This window comes from Octopus bimaculoides, chromosome 2, assembly GCF_046866305.1.
Source record: "Octopus bimaculoides isolate indiv1 chromosome 2, ASM4686630v1, whole genome shotgun sequence".
Lineage (NCBI taxonomy): Eukaryota > Metazoa > Mollusca > Cephalopoda > Octopoda > Octopodidae > Octopus > Octopus bimaculoides.
This window is the reverse complement of record NC_142929.1, coordinates 134,616,637-134,632,869: the sequence shown is the minus strand read 5'-3', so window position 1 is coordinate 134,632,869 and position 16,233 is coordinate 134,616,637. Positions and strand designations below refer to the sequence as shown.

The window sequence follows — 16,233 nt, the reverse complement described above, 5'->3', positions numbered from 1 at the left end:
TAGTGCTTTTTACGGGGCACAAGCACAGGCAAGGATATATATGTATATATGCATACACACACACACACACACACACACACATTCATCATCATAATTTAATGTCCTCTTCCCATGCTAGCTTGACAAAAACTGGCAAGTCAGAAGACCGCACCAAGCTCTATCTGCTTTAGCATGGTTTCTGTCACAAGGTGCCCTTCCTAATGCCAACCACTTTGCAGGGAGTACCGGGTGCTTTTTATGTAGCACCAGCAGCAGTGAGGTCACCAAGTAACTTGCAAGAAGAGGCCCTTCAATTGAGGGAAGGAGTAGTATTGAGGGAGGTGGCTTTATGCCAGGTGATAATAAAGGATTGGAGTATGAATAGAGGAACAGAAATAAGTGTCTTGCAGTGGAAGAGATACCTGAATACCTCAGAGAGAGAGAGAGAGAGGAGAGAGGGGAAAAAGGAAAGAGAAGAGCAAATGGGAAAGGTGTGATAGGAGTGGCACACTTAATTTATTGGGAAGTGTATATAAGTGATGTGGAACCAAAGATTGGATAGGGTGAGTGGGTGGGTAAGTGAACAAATCTGCAAAAGGAAAGTGGGAAATGGAGGAGAGAGATTGTAGTGAGTAGATACAAATAGAGAGAGGGAAGTGTTAGAAGATGGTATGGGGAAGAGATTTGACAGGGACAGAGGGACAAATTGTGTGCAGATAAGTTTGTGAGGGAGTGAAATGACAGTGGGAGATAGAGAGGAGGGGAAGATAATGAGCAGTGAACAGGGGTGGAAGTGTTTGGGTTGGGGTAGTATGGATGTAAATGATATGCCTTATCATCTCAATTTTACTTAGCTGGACAAATCTTCTCAATCACAGCAAATTGCCTATCCTCTCACTCCTTCATAATCACATCTCCGAGGCTCAACATCTACAAACATTTACCTATGTCAGTAACCATCAACCATCATCTTTATGCAGCTCTCTTCATCCAGATACATCACATGACCAGACCAGTACAGTCTTGTCTCTTGCACACTACATCTGACACCTTTTATATCCAATTTTTCTGTCAACACATTTACACTTTGTTGTGCATGTACATTGACATTACACATCCAGCAGAGCATGTTGGCTTAATTTCTTTCTAGTCTGTGCTTGTTCTCAGCCTTCACAGCCCACATTTCACTATCATGTTACATAGCTGTTCATGCACAAACATTATACAATCTACCTTTCATTCTGAGGAAGAAGCCCTTTCTTACCAAAAAAAAGGTAATAGCTCTTTGAACTTTGCCCAGCTGGTTCTTATTCTAGCACTTCCACTTCCAGAGCATCCTGATCCACTGCTAATTTTGGTCACTTGGTAACAAAAACTATGTTACCTCTAAGGATCCCCTTGGGCATTGGAGGAAAATTATTTCCTGTGTGTTCTTTGTGTTTATTTCTCCTGCACATCTGTCACATGCAAAGAGTATTTTCTCTATTAACCTTCCTGAGATTCCACTGTACCTCTTATGTGTCCATAGCGACACTGGGTGCATCATATAGAATTTCTACCTTCACCTTTTTTACATATTGAACAGAGCCTCCCTAAAGGGATTAGTAATTTTTCTGTTTTTCTTTTTACTAGTATTATTAGTGCTTTGATATTTACTAAATTAACTTTATAACCCTTTCATCCCAGGCCTGAAATTTCTTCTCTAACTTACTCATTGACTGAAGATGGCCTATTAATCACATTATCAAAATAGTGTGTCTAGCTCTACAACATCTGCTGTTCTTTGTGAGAAATGTTTGGCTGTTAGCACTGAAGAAGAGGTGATTCAAAGGACTATGGACTATAGTCAAACTTCAGTGCATTTCAAAATCACTTCAGGTCTCACATAGTTATAGATCTCTTTGTCATTTTTATCAATCCAGTTTTGGTGTTGCAAGTGATTGGGTCAATGTGCTCTTTGAAGGAGGCTCATAGATTTTCAATGCTACCTTTTTCCTGATGTGAGGTATGAATCACTCTGCTGTCTAAGTTTGTGAAGAAATTGGCCAAGATTGTCTGATTTTTTAGCTTGGAAACATTGAACCTCTGAACAAACTATTGTCTTGATATGATCTTTCCAGCATTGGTCTTGCCAGAAACCAGCATTGCACATCAACCTTGTCATCGTCATCTCTTGATTCCATGTCCTGATGATGACATAATTTAGTGCCAGTGCTTGGAGCATGCATGCAATAATGATGTTTTGTTAGGTGGGTTGATAGAGCATCAGCCCAACCAGGAACCCATTGCTGATGCAGCTTCCGATGCCATGCCTGTCTATAGCTTCTCTCAGAATTTATAGCTGGTTTTGACCGTGTTGTTGAAGTTGTCAGGAAGGACAGTTTTCTCCAACATGGGGATAGCATTCAAGAGACTGTTTAGTTCTTTGCAAAACTTTTTTTGTGTTGTTTGGGTTTGATACTGTTGAAATATAGACACTGATGAGAATGGAAGCTTGAGGGTCACCACATAATCAGTGGAAGCATGAAGATTGTCAGGTAATCGTCTTTGCTTGTAGAGCAACACCATTCTCTCCAAACTGTTACTTGTTGGTAAAAATGATACCAGCATTTTAATGCTTCTCACACTTCCAACCACTCTGGAAGGTTTATCCTCTGCTAAGTTACATTAGCTGGCCCTTATCTGGATGCTGTGCTTTACTAAATACTATGTCCATCTTATAGCAAACCGATTCTCATGCAGCCTGTTCCCTTCATCTTTCTGGTGTGTCTACTTTGGTGTTGATGAGAAGGGTGCATACATTTCAAGTACATTAGTAATCTTTTCTGCATTTTTTGTTATTCATCTGCTGAAATGGGATCCTTATTAACCAAGGATTTCCTGCCAGGGTTAGCTGAAGCAGTCTGTATTTGAGAAGGTCCTGAAATTGGCTGTCCAGTTAAGTAAGAGGCTTGTGTACTTCACTGCTGATTCAGTTCAACAGAGAAGGACTAAACTTTCTGAGTGTAGATTTGTAGCTGCTCTTTGGTGTATTCTTGCTTGCTGGTTTGCTGCTCTCCTATTGCCACAAGATTTTTCAGTCTTTCCTTGCTCTAGGCTTGAATTATGGAGAAGAAGGGTTGCACAGGATGTCTAGCCTTTCTCTCTTGTTTGCAACTTCCTTATGCAGTGGCAAGACGTAGCCAAATTGATTGAGGGTTACATTAGAGTGAGATTCCAAAAGGGAATATCAACAAGAGTTTAAGACTCACTATTCTCAACCTGATTTTGTCTGTTAATGTTGTCACATAGGAGATGACACTCTGTAACATGCTGACAGTTAGTGGAGCCATATGTGAGGCCTGGGAGCCTGGTGTGGGTCAGTAGCTGCCCTGAAAGGTAATTGACAAGCTATACCAAAGGTGGTCTCCTATACACACACAGACATGCACATTTGTGCACACATGCATGTACATACACATTTGCATAGCTAAATACATACTTACACATTACAGGTTATGACTGAGATTGGCTGTCAGCATTTTACTATGTTTCAGTGCATGAACTTTATTGTTGCACATATCAGTTCATCTTATTAGATATAGGTACCAGATCATCTGAGAATGCAGCCTTAATATACAAGCATCTTGTGTTGAGATTTATGTCTTACTTTACTCCATGAAACGCAAATTATTAGTGACTTTTAGCAGTCAATGTTAGTCATATCAGCTTGCTAAACATCAGACATAACTTGATTCTCATATGATATTATCTTGTATATTTTATACTGGAAGAGGATTTTAAAACTTGATTAGTCATTTTAGTCAGTCAAATGCATCACCCATTAAAATAGCTTTGTGCTTTATTAAAGGATTCATTTGCCACATATAACTTATTCGAGCCTGATATCTTCACATGAAATTAAACATTGTATATATTGGTAGACAGTGAATATTCCTTAATTCTTGACACTTCTAAGATATTGATTTGATGATGGCTGTTAAACTTTTGTGTTCATATTCAAAACCAGTATAACACAGTGTAGCAAGTCATAATAAAGCTTGATCGGCGGTAATATGACATCATGGTCATGTTGGCCAAATAGGTGTAATTATTAGTTTCCCATTGGTTAAAATTACTGCCCATATTTGAATTCTAACTTTCATCAAAGGGAAATCTTCCACGAAATACGGTTCTTAAAATTCAGATATGAGCAATTATGAAGACCCTGATTTTTGGGAAGAAAATTAGTGTTCGTTGGTTGTCACATGATTCCATGACACTCACTCTCTTGAGATATTAGTTATTGCCATGCCATGTCTTTTATGTAATTCAACAAGGCTATTTTGAATTGTTGTTTAAAACTCTCGTAGCTTAGTTATGGAAGAATTAATTATTATAAATTTTATGTCGTAACTCTCTACGACAGTTTTCTTTTGACTTATAAAAATGTACTATAAATATTAAATGTACATAAATAAGCTAATTTAGTAAATAATTTCTTTTTCTTCATTTTCTTCAACCTATTGATGAAACTTATTTCTGAAACTATGAAACTGTTATTATAGCGGTGAAAAAGAGTGAGCTTTATTATCTTCAACATACATGCATGTTCAGCGTCTTGGTATGTATAACTCGCCACAGCGTTATGTAACCTGAGCTAGGATTTATGTATGGTGATAAATACTTATGAGTGATGAATTTATCACCATAGATTCCTGCTCAAGAAATATTTATATTTATTATAATTTCAAGTTGAACACGTAATAAATAGATAAAATCATGTAATTGTTATAGATAAATTTATTAATTGCCATTCGTCATTTCTTCTCAATACTAACACCGGTTGTAAACTAGGCGATCAATACCGTTATAACAGTAAAAAGTTTACTTAGTTATAAAATTTTAGCTCAGTTTATTCTTCTGCCAATGCATCCATTAATTATCTAATCTGATCTCTAACTCAACTGTAGCCCTCTGTTATGAATTCCAACAAAATAGACTGAAATGGTTAGAGGGAGATACACAAAAAACATTTTGTTTCAGTTTAATATAATAATCTGCAAGCTAAATTCTATTTAGTAAAAGTCAAACCAGCAAGTGACCATCCATGTAGCCATTTGAACTGTCAGTATTGCAGCAAAATTTTCTTTTACATACATACTATTGGAGTCGAAATATAATCTTAGGTCTTCATGCTCAGAATAAACAACAAGCTTCTTACAGCTAGAGAACTAATTGACTGATCCTTTAAAATGCTGAGCTGACTAAAGAAAGCAAATCAACAATAACAATTTCCTGTTATAGATTAAAATGTAAACCCAATATTTGATTCTGAGATTTCCTTTGTTTTGCTTTATCTCTTCTTTTTAAACATGAAACTTGAAGTAAGCAGCATAAAAATACCAACATATTGAATGATTTATTGTTAAAAAAAAAAAAAGCACATACTGACCTCATAAGAGGGTCATTACTAAAGGCTTTTTCTTTCTTCTAATGTGTCTTGGATCTGGTGGCATCCATCTATAGTTAGAAATCATAGGTGTAATGAGTATCATCAGCTAAATGAGCCATCTATATCTCAGATCTGTACCATTTTAATTTTAGTCTACGAGAATTAAATCTTGTAATTCTAATTAAAATAATTATGTTTTCCAAGAAATTAAAATTTTGATTACTGTTTGCAAAAATTCTTCCCATTGAGGAATAGAAATTGGAATTTTGAGATTTTACATTAAAAAAGTAAGAAGTAAAAATCAAAATTTGAATTCAAAATAGATCCAAATCTGAACATCATTATTTGAATTTTTATTAAATTGAATTTCAAATTGAGTTTTAATTACAGTTTCAAGTCTTTTTTAATTTTTTTTACCTCCTACTGGTTTTAAACTATAAAAACAGTATAGTTCTACATATCTAAATGAAAAAGTCATTTTTTAAAAATTGATCAAATAGAAATTGAATCAAACTTTCTGTTTGTTACTAATGTATATGGTATATTTACCTTTTCAGCAAGCTACAGTAAATAGTTTATTATAGATTTGATCGTAAAAGAATTATACTACTTTATATTTCTATTTTATTATTTCAACCAATGCTTCATATGCCATACCAAATACTTCAATATGAATATTTTCTTTTCTTATGTCAGCTGCCACCAGCAATTTGCCTCAACAAATATATGTAAAGGAAAATCAAAAAGTTGGTAAGGAAATTTTTGTTTAATTTTGTATCTTTTAAAAACACAGTATGAATGTATTTCATAAGAATACATCTAGAAAAGAGTGATAAGAATGATAAACTGCAGCTACACCATTGCCTTCATATATATATATATATATATATATATATATATAAAATGAGGAAACATCAAGAAATATGTAAGTCTTCTATATGAGATGTATCTTGAATACCAACCCGACTATAAATACTAAATACTGTTAATAAGGCAGAAAGCCACCCGCAAGACGGTCATGATACCAATTCTCTAAAGTAACCCTCTGACTTTAATCCATCCAAATCAGTTGCTTTTATCTATTAGAGAAACCAAGTTTGTTTATATTCAGAATGTAAATATAGAAGCTTTGAGAATTATGTAAATAAGCAGGAGTGGCTGTGTATAGGCGTCGTATGAGTGGCTGTGTGGTAAGTAGCTTGCTTACAAACCACATGGGTCCGGGCTCAGTCCCACTGTGTGGCACCTTGGGCAAGTGTCTTCTACTATAGCCTCGGGCCGACCAAAGCCTTGTGAGTGGATTTGATAGACGGAAACTGAAAGAAGCCCGTCATATATATGTGTGTGTATATATATATATATATATATATATATATATATATATATCATCTTCATCATCGTTTAACGTCCGCTTTCCATGCTAGCATGGGTTGGATGATTTGACTGAGGACTGGTGAAACCGGATGGCAACACCAGGCTCCAGTCTGATTTGGCAGAGTTTCTACAGCTGGATGCCCTTCCTAATGTCAACCACTCTGAGAGTGTAGTGGGTGCTTTTACGTGTCACTCGCACAAGAGCCAGTCCAGGATCACTGGCAACGATCTCGCTTGAAAATCCTTACACATGTCACGGGCACAAGTGCCAGAAAGGCGATGCTGGGTACAGGTGCTATCCCGATTTCGCTTTCGCTTGCCTCAATAAGTCTTCGCAAGCTGAGTTTCATGTCCTAGGAAGGAGACGATGTTGGCACGGGTGCCAGTCATCGAATTTAGTTCGATTTCACTTACCTCAACAAGTCTTCGCAAGCGGAGTTTAGTGTCCAATGTAGGAAAGGTACGCATATATGTATGTATGTGTGTGTGTATATATATATATGTATGTGTGTGTGTATATGTTTGTGTGTCTGTGTTTCCCCCCACCTAACATTGCTTGACAACCGATGCTGGTGTGTTTATGTCAAAAGAGACTGATAGAATAAGTACTAGGCTTACAAAGAAGTCCTGGGGTCAATTTGCTCGACTAAAGGCGGTGCTCCAGCATGGCCACAGTCAGATGACTAAAACAAGTAAAAGAGTAAAAGAGTAAGTCTTCTATCAATGATGTATCACAAATGCCACTTCAGCCATAAATAATAGCTCATAATACATAGATGTATGACATTGTATATGGCTAAATCAAAACTTCCCACGAGCCTGTTGCAACATCAAAATAATTTCCATAAGAGATTTTTAAATAGAACTTCACACAGATATATTGCTTTTTAAATCCTTCATTATTCAATTTAGGCAAACTGTTAAATGCACAGAAACATACAATCATTCTAGCATGTGTAGATTAATGACTAACTGATGTGGCTATATCAGATTTAAAGTCAATGTCATTGATGCATGACATGATAGCTATGATGTTTAAAAATTTGGGTTTACCCTTATCATCATCATCATCATTGGTTGGGTGCATTTTATTATGCTACCAGTATCAGAGCATTTATCTACCAATACTAAAGAGTCCCCCCCCCCATCGCACACACACAAACATGTACATGTGTATGTTTCTATAACGATATGATACTGGATTATTTATTCATAAATATCGAGTTCAGTGCAACAAAGAGCATTTCATTATTTATTTGGACACTAAGTTTTAAATAATAGACTCTACATATCTCAGTTCAACATCAAGATTATCTGTTAGATTATCTGGTAATCTTAACTGCAACATATTGTCGTCCTGTCAAAGGAAAAAATTATTTCTTGTCTGCTAATGCCATAAAATCTGAAGCTAAGCAATTACTGTTAAAGTAAGATGTAGCCTATTGTTAGTTCAATCATGTAGAAGTAATATGCCCATACATAAAAGGGAAAATAAAATACACAAAAAAGGTCATACAATAATCATCAGAAAGACCACAAATTTTAGCCAGAGGACAGTAGTAAAAGCAGACTTTATACCAAATATCAAACCAGTTGCACAACAGAAAGTATCAAATGAGGCATGATAGTTGAATATTTATCAACTGCATCTGTCACATGCATAACATGCTATTTTAATGTCAACTGAAATGAAGCTTGTTGGAAATCAGTCATAATAATATTTGAAACAAAGGCTTTAATATCTATGAGTTGTACTGGAATCAATAGCAGAATAAATTGAGCCTTCAAATATTAATAAAGCAGAACAAAAATACTCACTTAGTGTATACATTGTGATCTTGGTTCAGTGTAATTCAGAAAACATTATTTTTTTGATAATTTAAGAAATGACTAATGAAAATGCAGTTAGCCAAAGTACAAGTTAATGTTTTAATGTTTTTGATTCATAGTATTCAAAATAGTTTATAATCTTTAATCAATTAGAGAAGCACAGTGACTGTGCTGTGGGGTTAACATCCTGGACTAATGGCTGTTTGTATATGATTTCAAAATCTTCCTACTGGAAGCATTTTCTTATTTCCTTAAACATTTACCTGTCCTATGTATCATATGGAAAACATAAGATATATTTTCCTGCAGCCCATACATCATATTTTATACATATTTCCAATTTTTTCTTCCACTAGAGTAGCTTGGGACTTTGGAAAAGAGAGTTTTATTTTACTCAGAGTATATGAAACAAAAGTTAACTAAAAGTCTGAAAACAATCGTAGACATTTAGGACAAACTTATGCAAATGCTTTTGACAGGTAAAGGATTAAGCAAGGCACAAAGTGTGTCATTCCAGTTTGCTTGACTGGTAAAATCATTGTAGTAAATGCATCCAGCTACAAAAAGAAATGTTTTCAATAAATGCCATCTTATCTTTTCTAGAATGCAAATATTGATTATAAAACAGTAAAAATGAAGAAAAACAAAATGCTGAGTATACCGTGAATTAAATGCTATCATTTTACTAATAATAACTTTTCTTTTTCAGGCACTGTTGTTGTAACTGTTGAAGTGACTGGAACTGGTAACCCTAAATTAATTTTAAATGGAGATATACTGAACTATTTAAAAGTAGTAAATAATACTTCTTGTACTAATACTGCAACATGTACCAAGTTCGATTTGGTTACTATAAAAACAATTGACAGAGATAAACTTTCGGTATGTACAAAACTTCTTGAAATAATTTCCACATGCTGACATTAATAAATAATAAAAATGAAATAAAATGAATAAAAAACAAAACAGCATTGTTGATAAGGGCATTTTCATTTATCTTTATTTATAAAACTTGTAGTCACTCAGTTGAGAATGGGATGAGACTTAAAATTTCATTGGTTAATTGAGAATATAAGCCCATTTGAGAACACACTATCTGTGAGTGGTGGTAGACAAAAGTCAACACAGAAGGTTTTGCACTTGGTGACTATAAATGAGATGGGGAGGAAAGAAGAGAATTATGTTGTACAAAATTTTGTCATGTTGACTGAGAAATGTCAGATACAAAGATTGTAGGAAGTTAGTAGAGATTTCTTAATAACAAATGAGAAGTCTCAGGTGCAATTTCGAAAGTGCAATATCTTGCGGATTATATGAAGTCACAAGGGAAAATCAAGTGTCAAGATTTCAGCTTTCCCTTAAATTGAGTTATAGTTTGAATAATTGCAGCAACAGCCTGGACCATGCTAAAAGCATCTAAATATCCAGAAACTGGTTTAAAATCGAGCAGCATGTTACGTTTACTACTTCAAAAGTAGACTGTGTGTTTATCATGATACCAGTGATAGAGAGGTTGTTTTGAAGGACTTGGAACATCTTCTGCCTCAGGAAGGTTCTTTTTCATTTTTGAGTAATGAAACATCTAGACGATCTGCTTTATTGTAGAGACCATGTCTCTCTTGAAGTGAATCACTATTGTAGGAAGTATTAGGCTTGAAGCAGATTTGAAAATGAACCACTATTTCCTCAAGGACCAATAAAATGGATCTTAACAAAATAAAGTGTTGTATTAAAGAAAAATAGTGTGAAAATGCAAAAGTATATTGGTATAGTGTATCAGATGAAGCATCAATAGCTCAGAGTTAGCTTAAATTATTAAAAAGGGAAAAGGCATTAAAAGTGATCTGATTGGGGTAGAAACAAATGAAAAGTAGTCGGTCAAGAGAAAGAAACATGACAAAAACTGTAAAAATGATAAGAAACACAAAGTAGATATAATTTAACTGTAGTGCTGTAGTTGCAGAGTGTTGGTGAATAAAGCGTTCTATATATTCAGTATCTAGGCAGTGTGTAAGTTGCATTTGTAGCTATACAGCCATGATTTTTACCATCATACTTTCACTAAAAAGTTGTTTTAGTTCAGCAGTTTATTGTTTTAAATGAATTAGTAGATTCATGGCCTTCTATTTATTTTTTCCCTTTTTTTGAGATAATCATTATGTAATATCTACTTCGAGTATCATTATGTATGATACTAGTTAAGGCGGTGAGCTAGCAGAATCATTACTACAACTGACAAAATGTTTAGCAGCATTTCTTCCAGCCTCCAGATTCAGATGAGGTTGACTTTGTCTTTCATCCTTTCATGATTGATGAGATAATTACCAGTTGAGCATTGGGGTTGATGTAATCAGTTAGCCACTTTTCCCCTAAAATTTCAGGTCTTGTGTCTACAGTAGAAAGAATTATGTATGATACTAGTTTATGCATTATTTTTTTGTCGCTTTTATTGAGAATTTTGATCTTATTTACAGCAGAGTTTTCATTTGTTTTACCCTTACTAAAGTAACGTTTGACAATTGCGTAAAGTATGGTAGGAAGATCAACGAAGTTAATGTTTTGCTGGAATATTTGAAAATGTGAGGCTGAGGAGATAAAAACAGGCAGAAAAGGAGGAGTACTTAAAGGATGTATATCTGGGGAGGAAGGATTTCTGTTTTGTTTGAAGTATAGGGTAAGTTAAGTTGGATGAGGTATAGGGTTAGTTAAGTTGGATGAGTAAGTTAAGCTGGATGAGGTACTTTCAACCAACTTGGTGAGAATCAGAGACAGTGTGATATTATTAACAACAACATAGAGAGAATATAACTTGATAATTGAGAGAAGAGTATTGTTGAATTAAGGTTTTGCTTATATTCTGCCTTTATTGGATATATGTACTATTGTTTATGTATTTATAATAAAACATTAATTTCTTGAATGACAACATAATTCTTTGTATTATTTTGTAGTACTCATATGTTCAGTTTACTCCTGAGTTTACGGTAAGAATATATACTTCTAATACTTAACTTTTTAAGAGTGGCCCGTCGTCATCATCATCATCTTCATCTTCGTTGTCATCATCATCATCATCATCATTAACATCTGTTGACCATGCTGGCATTCATTTGATGATTTGACCTGGGCTGGTAAGCTGAAGTACTGCACTAGACTCCAGTCTGATTTGGCGTGGTTTCTGCGACTGGATGCCTTTCCTAAAGCCAACCATTCTGAGAGTGTAATGGGTGCTTTTATGTGCCACCATCATGGGTGCCAGTTGATGACCTTCTGGATCTTGTTACTGTGCTTGATGATGTCAGTAATGTCATTGATATAGATGATGAAAAGAAGTGGGCCTAACACAGTGCCTTATGGAACACCACTACAAACTTTGGCTGGGCTTGAATTTACTCCTCCAACTACAATGTGTTGGGTTCTGCCTGTCAGGAAACACTTGATCCATTGTAGTAACTTTCCAGAGACATTAATGTTGGATAGTTTTTTCAAGAGAATCTTATGATCAACTCTGTTAAAGGCCTTGCTGAAATCAAGGTAGATGACGTCAGTATTTGAGCTCTCTCCCAAAGCTCTCAAAATGTCATCAAAGTGATGCAGGAGCTGTGTTAGGCCGTTCCTTCCATTATGGAACCCATTTTGGTTGGAGTTCGGCAGTCTGTTGCTTTCATGAAAATGGGTTATCTGTGACCTCACCACCCTCTCAAATACCTTGAGAGGTGAGTGAGATCAGCCAGTAGTTCACTGCAAGGAACTTGTTACCCTTTTTGAAAAGTGGGAAAACAGACTGGGACAGAAAGTTCTCAGGAATATAACCAGAATCCAGTGAGTTCCTCCACAGATTAGCAAGAGGAAATGCAAATTGGTGTTGGCACACCTTCAGGACACAAGCAGGGAACCTATCAGGGCCTACTACTGGATTGTATTTGATTTCATTTATTGCTGCTAAGACATCAGGGGCACCAAATGTTATGTCCAATATATTATGTTGAGGATTAACATCACTGATACAGTCCAGTTTGGCCATATCAAGATTGCTAAAAACAGAGCAGTACTGTTTCAGCAGTATATCACTCATGTCAGTGTGCATACACAACAAAGTGTAAGCACCCTGAGAGAAAAGTTGGGCATAAGAAGCATCAAATGTGGTGTGCAAGAGAGATGACTGTATTGGTGTGGTCATGTATTAAGTATGGATGTGGACAGTTGTGTGAGGAAGTGCCACTCTCTAACTGTGGAAGGAACCTGTGGAAGAGGTAGACACAAGAAGACATTGGATGAGGTGGTGAAGCATGACCTTCGAACATTGGACCTCAAAGAGGCAATGACAGGAGATCAAGACCCTTGGAGATATGCTGTGATTGAGAACACCTGGCAACTAATGTGAGATTGCAGTCATGCATGTCTGGCCCAGTTAAGAATACCCCTGATGCTTTGGGCAATATGATATGCTTGAGAAGACCTGTTGAGTCAAGTAAAACCAAAATCGTAGCTGTAGCCAGTGTCCTCTGACTGGTTCCTGTGCCAGAGGCAAGTAAAACGCACCATCTGAACTTAGCCAATGCCAGTACCCCTTGATTGGTTCCCATGCAGGTGGCATGTAAAAAGCACTATCCGAATGTAATCAATGCCAGGACCACCTGACTGGCCTCTGTGCCAATGGCACATAAAAAGCACCATCAGAACGTGGCCGATGCCAGTACCCTCTGACTGGCTTCCTTCCCAGTGACACATAAAAAGTACCATCCAAATATGGCTGATGCCAGTACCCACTGACTTGCTCCTTTGGCTGTGGCATGTAAAAAACCCTATCCTAATGTGATCAATGCCAGGACCGCCTGACTGGCCCCCATGCTGGTGGCACCTGATAAACACCATCTGAACATGGTCAATGCCAGTACCCCCTGACAGGCTCCATGCTGGTGGCACGTAAAAAGCACTATCCAAACATGATCGATGCCTGGTCCACCTGATTGGCTCCTGTGCTGGTCGCGTGTAAAAAGCACTCTCTGAGTGGTTGGCATTAGGAAGAGCACCCAGCTGTAGAAACATTGCCAGATCAGATTGGAGCCTGGTGCAGCCTCTGGCTCTCTAGACCTCAGTCAAACCATCCAACCCATGCCAGTATGGAAAATGGACTTTAAATGATGATGATGATGATCTGTTCTTCTCACTGTTGCTGTTGCTTTTGTTCAATGTCCTATGTTTACATCTTCTTGGAAAACTTTCTTTAAAATCTTATGACCAGCTTTGTTAGTTAACTTTTGGATTTTCAAAAAAAAATTTTGTTCTGTTCTTGCTTCTTGAAGTTAGTTTTACTAAAACATTTTCCAGATTGATTTTTGAGCAGTATTTTCTAAACTTGAATGTACCATTGAAAAGTAAAGGTAGGGCATTGCTCTCCATTGCCCCTTTCTTTTCAGTGCCTCCTTGGATCTTTCCACTCCACCCAGATGAATGGTACTGCCCATTTTGGAAACCACTGGTTTAACCAATACATTAAACAAGTGATCATTATTTTGATAGATAGATGTTTAAATAATTGACTAAGTATAAAGAAGTGGAATTGAACCTGAATGTGTTGTTCTTATTGGCAGATTGACTCTCCCAAGATACGACTAAATATATATTGAGAAGTAATGCTTGTCACCACTTCAATATGGCTGTTCTGTATGAACTGATATTACTATCATTCTTTAACCCCAAGAGGAAGCATCCTGTAGTAATCTGCACCTGATATATTTTGCAAGCAAGGGTGTGAACCTTTTACTATCTTTAAGTGACTTGACAGGACCAGCAGACTGTCTGGTTTTGGGCTACTTTTGCCCATCCTCAGTGCTGGACACCTGTTTGCTAGTGATAGCAGCAATTCACCCCTAGTTCGCAATATATAGAAAAGTAAGTGAAATTCAGTCACTGATCTTGCAACAAGCAAAGTAACTAGTTAGAAAATCTTTGCAAGAGATGAAATTAGTAACTATACTGAGAAGTAATGTTTGTTGCCACTGCAACATGGCTGTTTCAAATGAACTGGTGTTACTACCATTTTTAACCCCAAGAGGAAGGCTCCTTTGTGTGAAACAGCCATGTTGAAGTGGCAGTAAACATTGCTTCTCAGTATAGTTACTACTTTCATCTCTTATAGAGATTTCCCAACTAGCTATTTTGCTTGTGAAATATATATTGTTATTCAAAATTAATTTGTCTTATCCTCTATATTATCAGCAGCAGTAATAAACTAAGTTCCAATAATGTATTTTATAATGAGTTCATACAAATGATTGTAAAACTGTTGAATTATCATATGCATGCTTTTTTGTGATGTAAAATTACTTACATTGAAGAGAAGCTTACACATCAACAAGATTGAATTTATGTTTTTGAGATTGTATGGAATTATAATATTTGAATATCTGTTTTTTTTTTTAAATTTAGGATGGTTCAGTAGGTAGTCCATGTTACTTAATAATTCTTGATGAGAATGATAATGCTCCAGTTTTCGGAGATCAACGATACAAAGCAACAATACCAGAGGTAAGAATTTGACATTTTCTTTCAAAAGATTCTCTCTCGTTCTTTCTCTCTCTCTCTCTCTCTCTCTCTCTCTCTCTCTCTCTCTCTCTCTCTCTCTTTCTAATGCTTCATGGAAGTGAAGCGGAGGACATGACTGCAGAGGGCATAAGAATACGTGAAAGAAATGAGATGAGCATGCATGCTCTGCTGGATGTGCCAGATTAATGTGTATGAATGACAAAGTGCAAATATGCTGAGAGAAAAATTGGGCAAAAGAGGTACCAGATGTGGTGTACAGAAGAGAAGACTGCTGATATGGTCTTGTGATGGGTATGGATGAGGACAGCTGCATAAAGAAGTACAGACTGTTGAATGTAGATGAAACTCATGAAAGATTCAGGAAATCAGACCCGTGTCAGGTTGTTGAGCCTTGCATAAAGGACTGAGATGATTATAGATTCAGTGTGCTCAAGAAGCCTTGTCTGTCTCATAAAAAATGAGGTCCTAAAAGCATATTGTTAATGTCTTTGCCCCTGCACCCAGCTGTACCTATCAAGCCCTTCTCACAACTCATCTTTGTAACACCCATCATGCCTTCAAACTTCTAACTTTGGCCCAAATTCCTCAGCTGCTGTTATAATATAAGATCAGAACTGCTCATATTCTGTGTTTCCTTTTCTGCTACCAGATATCCCTCTCCTTGGAGCCACTTTTGTTGTCGTCCACTCTACACTCTCAACATCATTCCTTATCATTTTATTTTCCAGTGACTGCTTATTTCCCCTAAACACCTTCATCAATGCCCCACATTTTTGTCCCTCACTGTATCCACCCCTACATACCTTTCACTTTCATATCTGTTTCTGTGTATCTTCTCTTTCTCCCATGTAATATCTCCCTATCTCTCATCTATCTACAGTTTTACTATACTGTTGCTCTCCATGTCCCACCCCACTTTGATGTATTTCCACCTATCATCTCCTCCTCTCTTCCTTTACTCTCTCCACAAACCTGAGATTCACTATTGACCACATCTCCATCCACATTGACCACATCTCCATCCACATTGACCACTCACTGCATTCCCCTTTATCTCCATCTCTAAC

General features: G+C 36.5%; 1 protein-coding gene across 9 annotated transcripts in view; it reads left to right on the top strand.

Annotated features, from left to right (window-relative positions):
• LOC106877917 (cadherin-87A) overlaps positions 1-16,233 on the top strand; it is a 222,610-nt gene that overhangs the window by 50,114 nt on the left and 156,263 nt on the right. For all 9 annotated transcript variants that reach the window (XR_016240751.1, XR_016240750.1, XM_089347726.1 and 6 more), the window contains exons 3-6: positions 6,110-6,163; positions 9,327-9,499; positions 11,569-11,601; positions 15,050-15,148. Coding sequence is in view for 6 of the 9 variants with exons in the window: in XM_089347726.1 (XP_089203852.1) it covers positions 6,110-6,163; positions 9,327-9,499; positions 11,569-11,601; positions 15,050-15,148 (359 nt within the window). In the remaining 3 variants the exon portion in view is untranslated. The remainder of the gene's footprint in view (positions 1-6,109; positions 6,164-9,326; positions 9,500-11,568; positions 11,602-15,049; positions 15,149-16,233) is intronic.